A 13,036-nucleotide genomic window follows, 5' to 3' on the forward strand; every position below is an offset into this window, starting at 1 on the left:
TTTTTCTTTTTTTATTTTTACCAATTGTGCACGTTTTTTTTTCTTAACAATTTGTCATTTACCCTGTATATATGTATCAATTTGGTCAATAGCTCTATGCCCAACTTTAGCCTAATAAATCAATACTAAAGTCATATTGTAGCATACATGTCTCCAATAACACTAATGCATGCAATTCAATATTGTTTATTTTGGGCGTGTCGGCATTAGCTTTTGAGTAGCTTTTAGGTAGCCTTTAGTTAGTGGTTTGACTTATTCAAACCATTACTTAGTGAAAAATATGAGTGTTTGGCAATGTAGTGGTGGGAGTAGAGTTTAGTGGTTGGAATAACTTTTGTGAAAAGTTAACATTATTAGCTTCTGTGAAAAGCTAGGTAGCTGTTAGTATTTTCCTTCTATACTTGTAGAATTTTACAGTTAATAGCTAATCAACAGCTAATTACCAAACACTCATAGTCTCATACTTAATTAATTATTTTAATAGCTAACAACTAGTTGACAGCTAACAGTTACACATACAGCTAACAGCTACTATCACAGCTGACAACTACCTCGATCTACAGCTACATTTTGCCGAACACGCCCTATATGTGTAGCTATTTTAAAGTACATTCTTTTATCGGATCACGTCGTTTTTATTGATAGTTGGTCTCATTTTGAATTGTTTTCTAATTGCACTTTATTAACGTTTATGGAGCTAATAAAATTCATAACAAAAGAAAAGTTTTGATTCTCCTTTTTTTTTAATAGAAGTTTTGATTCTCCTTAAATCATATTTTATTAGGTCAAAATTATATGCAATTAGCTTGCGTAAATTATTTTAGATTTAATTTGAGAAAATTATCTATTAAGAGATACTAGGAATTCTAACAAATTAAAGTTGTTTAATTGAAGAATGAGAGTTTGTATATGAAAAAAGAGGGAAAAACAAAAGTGGCTCCACTTAGATGAGAAGATGAATGACAATCGTTAAGTGGTGGTAATTTCAACCCATTTAACATAAATATATATTTATAAAGTTGTAACCCAAAAAAAAAATAAATTTATAAGGTAATAACTACCAAAGTCGGGTAAACACAATGAAAATCTATTTTTGAAAAGAGAACACATAAGCAGCACAACTAACCATAAGAAATCTATCAATACACAATATAAAGTTGTAAATAACCAAACAAAAAAAAAAAACCTTTATAAGGTAATAAACACCAAAGTCGGTAAAACAATAACTGAAAAGAGGGCACAGAAGCATCATGGCTAACCATCGGTCCATCACATTCGAACCGATTTTGAAATCTATTCGATACATAATTCATGTCGCATGACCTATTGAATATTGACACACTTTTTGTCATGTCAGTTTGGGTTATTGGATCAAATCAGATTGGGGATAGTTTGAAGTTAAATCATGATAAATTATCAAACTCAATTAAATTTAAATCAAGTTATTTTCAGATTGGGTCGAATTAGTTTTTGACACCTATATTTGAGCTTCAGCGTGCCAAACTTTTTTATTGGGCTCAAATTGACCTATATTCACTGTATGAGTTTCTCTCCCCTTCACCTGTAAAACGCTAAAACCCTTTCCTAAAACCTCCGTCCATTCTCTCTCCTCCTTCTTCGCCATCTCCAATGGCGAAAGACAAGCACAATGGAGGTTTCCTCGTGAGCTCACAATCAGAGCTAGCTCACAAAGAGAAAGCAAGCAAGAAAGCAAAAGGAGGTGGGTTTGAATCCCTAAGACTTAGTCCTAATGTCTTCAATGGAATCAAAAGGAAGGGTTACAAAGTACCAACCCCAATTCAGCGCAAAACTATGCCGATTATTCTTGCTGGGTCTGATGTTGTTGCTATGGCGCGAACTGGGTCTGGTAAAACGGCGGCGTTTCTTATTCCTATGTTGGAGAAATTGAAGCAGCATGTTCCTCAACATGGGATTAGGGCTTTGATTTTGTCTCCTACTAGGGATTTGGCTCTTCAAACTATGAAGTTTTGTAAGGAATTGGGGCGTTTTACAGGTTAGTTTTCTATAATTTTTGTTAATTGTGGTTTTAATTGAAATTTCGAAATTTGGGTATTTTTGTTGAGTAGAAGTAGCTTGATGTTGTGTGTTTTTTTGTTAATCTGTGAAAGTTAGTGTGATTGGAATTTTGAAACAGTGGTGTAATTCTTTGTTTATAATCTGTGAAATAATGATGTTTTGTTGTTTATTTGTAACCGAATCAGAATGTCCTGCTCCTATTGGGCATAGTCGAGGTCGAAGTTTGATAGTTGAGGCTGAACTTTTACAAGAATATACTCCGTAGTAGTTTACTGTTTTGTGAGAGTGAGACCTTTGAAAGGAAACTAAATTTTGTTTCTTACAGTAGTATTTTGTAAGTTTTCGATGACAACTATGATATGGTAACTAAATGGATCAAGTATGTATCACCGTTACCATTTTATCTGAAAATCAAGGGGTTAATAAAGCGTATTTGACATAGTTAGAAGGATCAATATGAGCTGTGTGGTTGGTAAGCATATTTCTAAGAACTTGTTGTTGCGCTTCTTTTGGTTGTCATTTTATATGCAGATCTTCGTATGAGTCTTTTAGTTGGTGGGGATTCAATGGAAAATCAATTTGAAGAATTGGCTAAGAATCCTGACATTATTATTGCTACACCGGGTAGACTGATGCATCATTTGTCTGAGGTGGATGACATGACACTTCGAACTGTGGAATATGTGGTCTTTGATGAAGCTGATTCTTTATTTGGTATGGGTTTTGCTGAGCAACTGCATAGCATTCTGAATCAGTTGAGTGAGAGTAGGCAAACTTTGCTTTTTAGTGCAACTATGCCACATGCTTTGGCAGAGTTTGCTAAGGCTGGTCTGCGAGATCCTCAGCTTGTACGCCTAGACGTGGAGAAGAAAATTAGTGCAGACTGTAAGCTCACCTTTTTCACCTTGAGGCCAGAAGAGAAAAATGCAGCCTTAGTGTATTTGATTAGGGACGTGGTTAGATCTGAGGAGCAAATGTTAATCTTTGTTTCCACTAAACACCATACAGAGTTCCTGAGATCGTTGCTTTTGATTGAGGGTATTGAGTCCAATATATGCTATGGTGATATGGATCAAGAAGCGCGCAAAATAAGCATATCAAAATTCCGATCAGGAAAAACTAAGCTGCTAATTGTTACAGATGTTGCGTCTAGAGGAATGGATATTCCTTTGCTTGATAATGTACTCAATTGGGACTTCCCTTCAAATCCTAAAATGTTTGTGCACCGTGTTGGAAGAGTTGCCAGGAATGGTCGGACCGGTACAGCTTACTCTTTTGTGACACCTGAAGATATCCCTTACCTTTTGGATCTTCATCTCTTTATGTCAAAACCCATCAGACCTGCTCCAACAGAGGAGGAATATCTAAAGGATATTAATCAGGTTATGGATAAAATTGAACAAGCTATGGCCAATGGTGTTACTGTGTATGGCCGTTTTCCTCAGACTGCTTTAGATCTTGTGCAAGATAAAGTACGGGACGACATTGACTCATCGTCCGATATACAAGCTTTGCTGAAGGCTAGTAAAAATGCATCCCATCAGTATATAAAGACAAAACCTGCACCCTCAAAAGCATCAATCCGGAGGGCAAAAGATTTACCCCGCGAAGGCTTGCATCCTATGTTCAAAGGTGAGTTAGAAGGCAATGAGCTGAGTGCTTTAGCTTTCACTGAGCGCTTGAAATCCTTCAGGTAGGCATTGATTTTTGACGTTTGCTTTTTTTATGCTTGTTAATTTTTTTTGTCTTTTCTCCATCTCCTCTCTTGCATGCATCCGTACCTTGTGTTTTGGCACTCATCTAACTCTTTAATATTGGTAATGTGAGCTAGACCCAAGCAGACAATTTTGGAGGCTGAAGGCCGTGCTGCAATGTCAAAGCGTCGAAAGGTTATACTTAAGTTTATGATTGTATCTCTTATACTTTTCACTGCATCGTTTCTTTTGCTATTTTAAGTTTTTTCATTATGTGTTTGTTCCTGTATTAAAAGTCTAGCAAAATTTTGTTGAAAATGTATATGGTGATTTTATTTCTGAATTTCTCATTGTATGCATACTGTACCCCATCTCTTCTGATTATATCTCTTTTAGGATCTGGCTTGCTAAATTTTTTAGCTGTTCTGTTTGTATGTCAGTAAGTGGGTTTAAAGATGAATGAATTATATATACACTTCCCGCGTTCTCAGTACATGCAACAATTTGACTTTTAATGAGTGTATAATGATGTTAACTTGTTGCATGTACTAAGAAATGGAGGGATTATTATGCTTGAAGCCGAAAGAAAGTTATACAAAATTAATTCATTCCAAGTAGTGTCAGCTTGATTGTTTAACATCTATTGTATAAATTACAAGACTTAAATTCAAAATTTACCCCCACACCTTGATGCTGGTCTCTCAGCTAGTTCATACTCTGATTCATAGCTAAAACTATATTATGGAGTATTGTAACAAATTAGGCAAAGCAGTGTATCTTACTACTTACTAGAGTTGGGTTAATGTTTGTCTTGAAATTTACATGCATATAGGTGGTGCTTGTGAAAATTTTGATCCCGGTATTGGCTATTTGAAAACTAATTACTGGATTTATGTCCAATTGTATCATAAACAAGTATGTGATTGTTATGTTGAAGGGGGAATATGTTGATATACATTCTCTTGAAAATCATAACAAGTGCTTATATCAATCTTTGCTTCTGTGTACCATGTTTGTGTTTGTCTTTTGAAACTAGATGCAAGTGGCGGCATTGTAAAATTTATGATCGTCACATTCATCATTTGGAAATCAATCAGTGATGTATTACACCTTGAATATCATCTAAAAATTTTTGTCATGCTTGTAGATTGGGAAATTGTAATGATGACAACCCTTCAATATATATGCTTTTGACAAGTTTATATTTGTTTATCTTTATCATTCCTTGCTCCCGTGGACTTTTCTTTTCTTGGGGCCTCACGGTTTCATGAAATAAAGAACAAGGAAAAAAGATAGGGTTAACAAGGTTGTCTCTTCTGCATATGTGATTTTTTTTTTATTCCTAATAGATTGTTTATACTGACAGCAGGGTCCTTCTAGTCAATGGGTTGATGTGATGAAGGAGAAAAAGGCCATCCATGATCACATTATTAAACAAGTGCAGCAGCAATGTTCTACCGTTACGGAAGCCGAGGTAATACTTTGAGTTTTAGATGCAATACTTCATACCCTATGCTGAACTACAATGTGAACTGCCATTGATGCACTTAGTACTCCAGCATTGGTAGTTTCATCTTTTTTAATATGGTCTTTAGGAGGACTCTTCAGTGATTCCCCTTCATTATACAAAATAAGCTATCTATTTAATACTCCCTTTGTTTTTTTAAATGCATCAGTTTGACCGACACATTTGTCGAGGCATAACTTTGACCATTAATATCTTTAATTGTCTCTTAGCAAAAACTATAACAAAATTATATTATGAAATTAGACATAATGATATATTATATAATAACATTTATTTATTTTATAATTGTAAAAAAATTAAGTCAAACATGGTATGTGAATAGAGTAAAAGTCAAAGAGATGCATAAAAAAAAATAAAAAATGAAGGGAGTATAGATCTTACCCTCCACCTTTTGCACGGAGGGAGCCTCTTTAGGCTATGTTCTCTTCACATTATTTTCACTTATTTAAGGTTTATAAGTTCAGATAAAATAAAATAAGGGTGATAAGCTCAATAAGATAGTATAAGGGCTAATAACTTAAGATAAAATTAATAGGCTCGTATAAAATAAAATAACGGTTAAGTTCCAACAAGGTCTATTGAGAGCATGCAATAAGGTCTATTAAGAGCTTATAATAAGGTGAAATAAGGTCTAACAAGTTCCAATAAGATGATATAATATAAAATAAGTGCTATTAAGTTTAGATAAGATAAGGGCTAATAAGTTTAGGACTAATAAGATAAGTGAAATTTAGGTGAAGAGAGCACTACCTTCAAGATATTGAGATTTTTAATGTTAATTGCTGTTGTATTGGTATTTTGTTTTGACGGGGAGTCTTGCTTTTGCAGGAAGAGGAACCCGGTTCCAATTTTGTCAATGAAATGGAGAATAAAGGTTTATCCTCTTCACTTATTTTATTATTATGATGCGCTGATTTTTTTCCCTTTTAATTTTGAAACCCTTGTTGTAGAGATGCTACTTAATGTAAATTTTATGAGATATTTATGACTTAAGTAAATATATAATCTGATGTTTGAGATATTGTGGCTGATTGGAACTCAGGCAGCAATCTTTCAGCTGCATGGAAAGATTAAAACATATTCTCTTTGTTTTAAAATGATGTTCCTGTTTTGCTTTTTCACTGTTTGTAATACACAATTTTAATCATCAACATCTTTAATTATGTAGGAGTTTTGTAATCATGGAATTAAGTCAGTATGGTCCCTTGCTAATTGTTTTATTTTGGTATTCGTCAATAACCTTTTCCTTTCTTTTTACAAGGGATGCTAAACTGAGTCTATCTTTGTGATTTCCTGCATCTTTATAGTATTCTAGAATTCAAGCTTATTGCTCTGTTGGTAATAGACGTGGTGCTGCTATGCCTGCTTGTGAGGAAAGGGTGAGTCACATTCTCCTTAGGGTGCTTGTGTATATGTGTGGCAGACTAGCAGTGTGGGTAAAGCATTGTAAATTTTACCCTAAAATGTAGGAGGAAAAGTGTATATTGAATCGATACTCTACTCGCACTCAATGGGAGATAAATGCATGAAGTGTTGTAATATCAATGTTCGTATTTTTCTTCTTTTGCTAGCAATGCTTATAAGTAGTAAATACTTTTGGCAACATGAGGGGAGGCAAAAGCTTTTAGTAATCTATTTATTGTGGGTAGAGATTGAAGAGGGACCACTATGACGAGAGAGAATCTTGCAATCAAAAGAAATTTTAGGCCTAATGTTCGTAGTACATAGTAGATACTCCCTCTGTTTTTCTAAGTTCAATTTACTTTTCGTTTTCATTTGTTTTTCTAAGCTCTACTCACTTTTACTTTATTCTTTTTATGACAACTTTTTATTTAATTTCTATTATCCACAACCTCACTTTGTGGGGCCCAATTTTATTTAATAAATCTCTTACGCTCTATTTCTCTCCTCTCTAATACTTCCTCCATTTTTTTAATTGAATCATTTGGGTTTTTTTCACTATTTACACATCCCTATATGACCATTTTTTTGTGTTTTATATGTAAGAAAAATATAGTCATGTGAGATCTAATTAGATTTGTCTTGAATTGTACTTTTCAAATATCAAATTTTCACTTGAATCAAATTAAAGATATTAATGTCCAAAGATTTGTATTGGCAAGTGTAAAGCACCATATGGTGCAACTTAAAAAAAAAAAAAAAAAAAAAAAAGAAGGAACTATAAAAGTATCCACATGTGTAGTTTTCATTTCTACTTTTTCTTGGTTTGTGTAGCTATAGTGACTTGTAGACAGGAAAACTGATGGAGTATTTTTGTTATTTTTTAAAATAAAAAACCTTAGACATTGTGGGAAAACTTGCATTTTCATTTTATTACCTGCAAGGCTGTAATGGTGAGTAAACTGACATAGTCAGATATATCCTCCAAGCGAAGGTGTCTGAATGCATAGCTTATGCCTTACAGATAGCTGTGTAGTCATCCCTTTTAGGCTATAGTATAGCTATGTAGTTGTTACAAATGTAGGTTAGAAGAGTTAAATTTTTGAAGAAAAGAAAATACTGAAATGAAAGAAATTGTTATACTATCTTGTTCAATAGTTCAGTTTTCCCATGTCCTGGCATCTTGAGGCCTTGGAGCTGGTACTTGTATACTTTAATTTTCTTATGCTCAAATTTTAATTTCTTTACTATGATATCTTAGAGTCTTAGAATCTTACAGTCACACAAGTCTCTCTCTCTCTCTCCCCCCCCCCCCCTCTCTCTCTCTCTCTCTCTCTCTCTATTATTATTTTTTTTATATATATATAATTTTTTAAAATTGATTCTGTCAGAAACTGTTGGTTCTAAAAGGAAAGCACAGAGCTTCAGGAATGAGGAGTATTTTATCAATCCAGTGCCTACAAACCAGGTTTTTTTCTCTTTGGTTTTTCCTCTGATCTTTTATAGTAAAACTTATCATACATGAAGTACTGATATTCTCCATCATGATATTGATGTGACATTGTGACATTGCTGGGATACATTGCTACTCCCTCCGTTTCATAATATAGTTTTGGAAAATTATAGGATGGGGACCAATATAAGATATTGTATAGTATAAAGTATGGTTAGAAGGGAAAAGAAATTATATAAAATAAGTATTAAGTGGTGTTGTGTAATAGAGAGAAATAATAAAATATATGTGAAAGTGTGGTTAGTGGGAGAGAAAAATCAATAACTATATACTAAAAGACACACCAGCAATGACACGTGTCATTTTCTGGTGTCCCTTAGTTTGTTTTTTTTTTTTAAAAAAAAAAAATCATTTAGGAAACAAATCTTAAACAAAAATAAAGTATAACAAATTTATACATAAATAAAAGATTTGAAGTATCCTAGACAATTATATTTGAATATTTTTATATAATACAGTGTATGAGAAACTCCAAGAAAATAATATGAATATTAAAAATTACTTAAAATTAAAGATTTGATATATCCTTCCACAAATTATATTAACAATTACGGAGTATAAATTTAAGAAAAAAAAATCGGATTCTTAAATGTGACATATTGAGTGTAATGTACTACGTTTATTACAACACCAATTTACTTTCAAAAATAATTAAAATAGAAATCTATTTACGGATTAAATACGTATTACATAATTTTAAGAAATTCATTTGGTTAATAAGAAAAAAAAATACAATTTGTTGGTGAAATATACAAAAATATATAGATATAGTCAAATGCTATTTAAATACCTATCTGACTAAGAGGCTCTTTCATATAAATTCATTATAATATTATAGATAAATTTATGTTTTTTTAATTAAAGGTAGTTTTAATTTAAGAAAAATTATTTAAAATTACCGTGCATGGCACGGGACCTAACCTAGTAATAAAATAATTGTGTGTCCTTTCCAAATATGGAGGTGTTGCAATTATTATGAAACATTTGTAAAAGGAAAGTGTTGTGATTATTATGAAATGGAGGGAGTACTTATCTTCTGTGGCTTACTGTTATTGAAGTGATAACCTTCTCGTGCCTTAATGTTATTTGTAACTTCATTTTCTTGGCTTTATCTCAGCATACAGAGGCTGGACTATCAATGCGAGCTGAACTAGGTTTTGGTTCAAATAGGTGAGGCTGCTAAAGAATTATTCAGCATCATAACTGGTGCTGCTATTTTTTTATTTATTTTTTGTTAAATAGTTGTGTGATCTTGTCAGATTTGTCCCTGTTATGCTTTCATAATATTAAAAATTTATAATTTTTACTTATTGGTTATAAATTGTGATTGAAATAAAAGTGTTGCAAGTTAAAAGAAACAAAGAAATTATTTGTTTTTATCCCAATTGGATGGTGCATAGACCATCAATAAAAACTTCATGTCTAATGTGTTTGTAGACAAAGATCCTTTGAAGAATTCACAATAATGCTTGGTCAGGGTTTAATAACTTAGTGATCCAGATATACTGCTTTTGCAATAGGCTAATTAGCTTAATTTTTTATTTATTTTTTGGTTATGTTAATTTTTTGTAGGTTGGATTCAGCTGTTATGGATCTAGTTGCAGATGATAAAGTGGGAATGCAGAAACAAAAAGTCCACTGGGATAAGGTACTTCTGTGTGTGAAAGATCTTCTTTGGTCAACTCTGATCAATTTTGTATTAGTGGAAGATATTTTTAACACATTTGTACTTATATCCATCAGAAAAGTAAAAAGTTTGTCAAGCTTAACAATGGTGATCGTGTGACTGCCACCGGAAAGGTACTTCATTTCATTCTCCTTTGTATGGATTTGCAGATTCTTTAATTAGTGCAAACAGTTATTATATTTGGAACTTTTTTATTTTTTATGTGGATTAACTGTTAAGTAGTAATGTCATGGTTTTGTTACATATGGGCTTAGCTGAAATTGTAAGTATGAAAGCTTATGTGCAGTCGCCACTCGCCAGTCAACCACTCAAGCTGGAATAGTGTGATGTCTGTTAGCAGTGGTGCTCTCTTGTTAAATTTTTTTATCCTTACCCTCTCGAATACTAAAATTATGAAAGAAAGTTAGCAGAAAGTTTTGATAGGAAAAAGGCTACCAACTTGACTTTCTGCTAAACAATTATAAAAGAGGTCACTGTGTTCTCTTTCTCTTGTGTAGGCAATAATGAATGTATTGTCAGCAAAAATAGCCGCCAGTCTCAAACATATTGATTTTGTGTTCGATTAGATCTGCTCTTTTTCAGCATCAAACTAGAAAGTTCATATATGGGTCATTTCTCTTTTGGGTTGATTAGTTGGGTTGCGGTGTGACATAAATTAAGATATGCGTTTTATCAGTCATTTAAGAAGTATTGCAGGTATTGAGGAGATTGCTTGCATTGCGTATTTGCGTCAACTTCTGGGTCTAGCCGAATATCCACTTTTATAGGATTTTCTCTTGAATGAACTCTGTTTAGAGTCATTTATATGCTGTTGTCAACTTTGGCAATCTAGTAAACATGTTATTGAGATCCTATGGAGTGTATAGACGCTGGAAGAAGAATCATTAATCTTGTATTGCTTCACAAAAACATTGCTCTTATTTGTTTATTGAAGTAGAATCTGTAAACTCATAATCTTTAACTGAAAACGTTGAATTTATCAGAGACCAATCACATTCTATACATTTTTTATTAAGAAGTCTGTCCAGGTGTCTTTTTTTTTCCCTTCCTATTATTGGTCCAGATGCTTGATAAAAGAGCTAATTATTGCTGCCTTGGTTGTCCCTTTCTCCCCACTTGAATTATTTAATTATGCATGTATGATTATTATTGAACAGATTAAGACTGAAGGAGGGAAAAAAGTGAAGGCTCAGAGAACTGGGATTTATAAAAAGTGGAAAGCTAGTACACACAATAAAATTGCTCTAAAAGGACATGATAGTGGAGGCAATGTGGGATCATCCTCTGGATTTTCAGGTATTGTTCAAAAGCTAGGCTTTTGGTTTCTGTAACTTATAATATTGGTCGCCCTCTAAGCATGCATGTATAACTAGCAAATAGGTTGAGATTTTAGTAATGATGACTTGCGTAGTCCACTGACTTACCTCTACAACAACATGCCCAAGTCCCAAAATAATTTGGGGCTGACTAACATGAATTGTCATAAGATGCTATCCAGGGAAAAAAATGTCATTATAAAGAAAAGTGATGCTATGAAATTGGAAGAAAAACAAGAAAAAACATAGTGAGCCAAAAAAAAAAGAAATTAGGGGAGGGAGAGGGGGGGGGGGGGGGAGTGTAAAGGGAAAACCCAAAAAGTGGATATAAAAATCATACTTGTATTTGAGAAGGTTTATTAATAAGGGGCCAAGGGAAGATTAAAAGAGAGGAAAAACGTTTGAGAGATGTTTTAGTCCCAATTATCTTGCAGGAGAGTTGCAACATGCTCTTTTAGTCGGGCATGCCCCTTTGCACTTGTTTTGCTGCCCATGCAGCTCCAGCTTATGTGCCTGCCCCTCATCTTGTTATGCCTTTCTCATCATTTTACTAAACTCAATTGTTGTTTAGAACCTGAAGTTTTTGCCCAAAATGTCAGACAGGTTATGTTTACACTCTAATTTACATTTGAAACTGATTCTTGGTGATTTGAGAGCATGCCTAGCAGCCTAGGAGGATATTATCCCTGTTATTGGTCATCTCATTGGATATCAAAAATATTTTTTTTTACTTTTTGGTGTTCTTACATTTGTACCTGTGTTTTGTTTGTTGCAGGTGGTGGTCGGTTTAATAAGAGGTTCAACAGACACAACCAACAGCGTTCAATACCAAATGCACATGTTCCTTCAGAAATCAAAAATCTTGAACAAGTTCGCAAAGAGAGACAGAAGAAAGCAACCCAGCAATCTTTGATAAAGCACAATTCAAAGAAGGGGAAGAAATCTGGTAAAAATGGCAAGAAACGAAAGTCCAGGTAGAAGATACTATAGTGCATGGTCATCCGGTCAAAGAGGATCGACTGATTTTTTGCTCCTTAGGAACAAATTTTTTATTGTAATGTTATGCTTTTTCATTATACATCGTTCTTTTGCCCTAGTCTCCAATTCTTATGAACTATACTTTGTGAACCAAAAACCCTTAATATAAATGAGAAATTAGTTTTGTTTATAACATAGTCAGTGGTTAGCTTTAAATTTTAAATCCTGCTTCACAAACCTGAAAAGAAGCACATTGACTTCATGTTCAATTTTGCGAGTACATCACTAAAGCTCTTTCTATAGTTACTAGGACAACAAAATGCTCTAAAATCAAATTGTGCGACGAGTTTTTCAGTTTATTAATATGTGTTTAACTTCCCCCCATCAAATTGATAAATCTGTATATAACTTCTCCCCATCAAATTAGGGTCTCATAAATTTCAGTTCATTGTATCATTTATGTAAACGAACTACATTTCTTCTAATTTGGATTAATTTCAGGAAAAATAAATTGTTATTTAAATTCATTTAAGTTTCAAATACTAAGTATGCTAGCTATATTACTGATCCAACCTAAATTAAACCTCGAAAGCAAAACTACCAGTAGGAATGCTCTTAAACTTGCCAAATAATTAGTACGGAGTATCTAAAAATTCCTCGTTCTTTGGAGTGATGGAAACTTGCAAATTCTTCAGATTCACAGAATCATCAAGTTCCTCGTATTACATTAGCCTTGATTGCTTCCTAATCACAGGACCACAGGCAAATTTTATCTTCTTGGAGTTTGTTTGTCTTCACTAATTACTGATTAAAATAACCAGTCTACAGATTACTATATTACCTTATTCAGCAGAGATCCCAACAGAAACATCCATTTTTTAT

General features: G+C 33.2%; 1 protein-coding gene across 1 annotated transcript; it reads left to right on the forward strand.

The window, feature by feature from the left end:
- Positions 1 to 1,505: 1,505 nt before the first annotated feature.
- LOC110685899 (putative DEAD-box ATP-dependent RNA helicase 29) lies at positions 1,506 to 12,349 on the forward strand. The gene is made up of 11 exons (XM_021862451.1): positions 1,506 to 2,014; positions 2,569 to 3,730; positions 3,869 to 3,926; positions 5,101 to 5,205; positions 6,088 to 6,133; positions 8,052 to 8,128; positions 9,291 to 9,343; positions 9,746 to 9,821; positions 9,917 to 9,973; positions 11,018 to 11,156; positions 11,952 to 12,349. The coding sequence occupies exons 1-11, from the start codon at positions 1,630 to 1,632 to the stop codon at positions 12,152 to 12,154; spliced, it is 2,361 nt and encodes a 786-aa protein (XP_021718143.1). The 5' UTR covers positions 1,506 to 1,629; the 3' UTR covers positions 12,155 to 12,349.
- The last annotated feature ends 687 nt before the right edge of the window (positions 12,350 to 13,036 follow it).

This window comes from Chenopodium quinoa, unplaced genomic scaffold, assembly GCF_001683475.1.
Source record: "Chenopodium quinoa cultivar QQ74 unplaced genomic scaffold, ASM168347v1, whole genome shotgun sequence".
NCBI classification, from domain to species: Eukaryota; Viridiplantae; Streptophyta; class Magnoliopsida; order Caryophyllales; family Amaranthaceae; genus Chenopodium; species Chenopodium quinoa.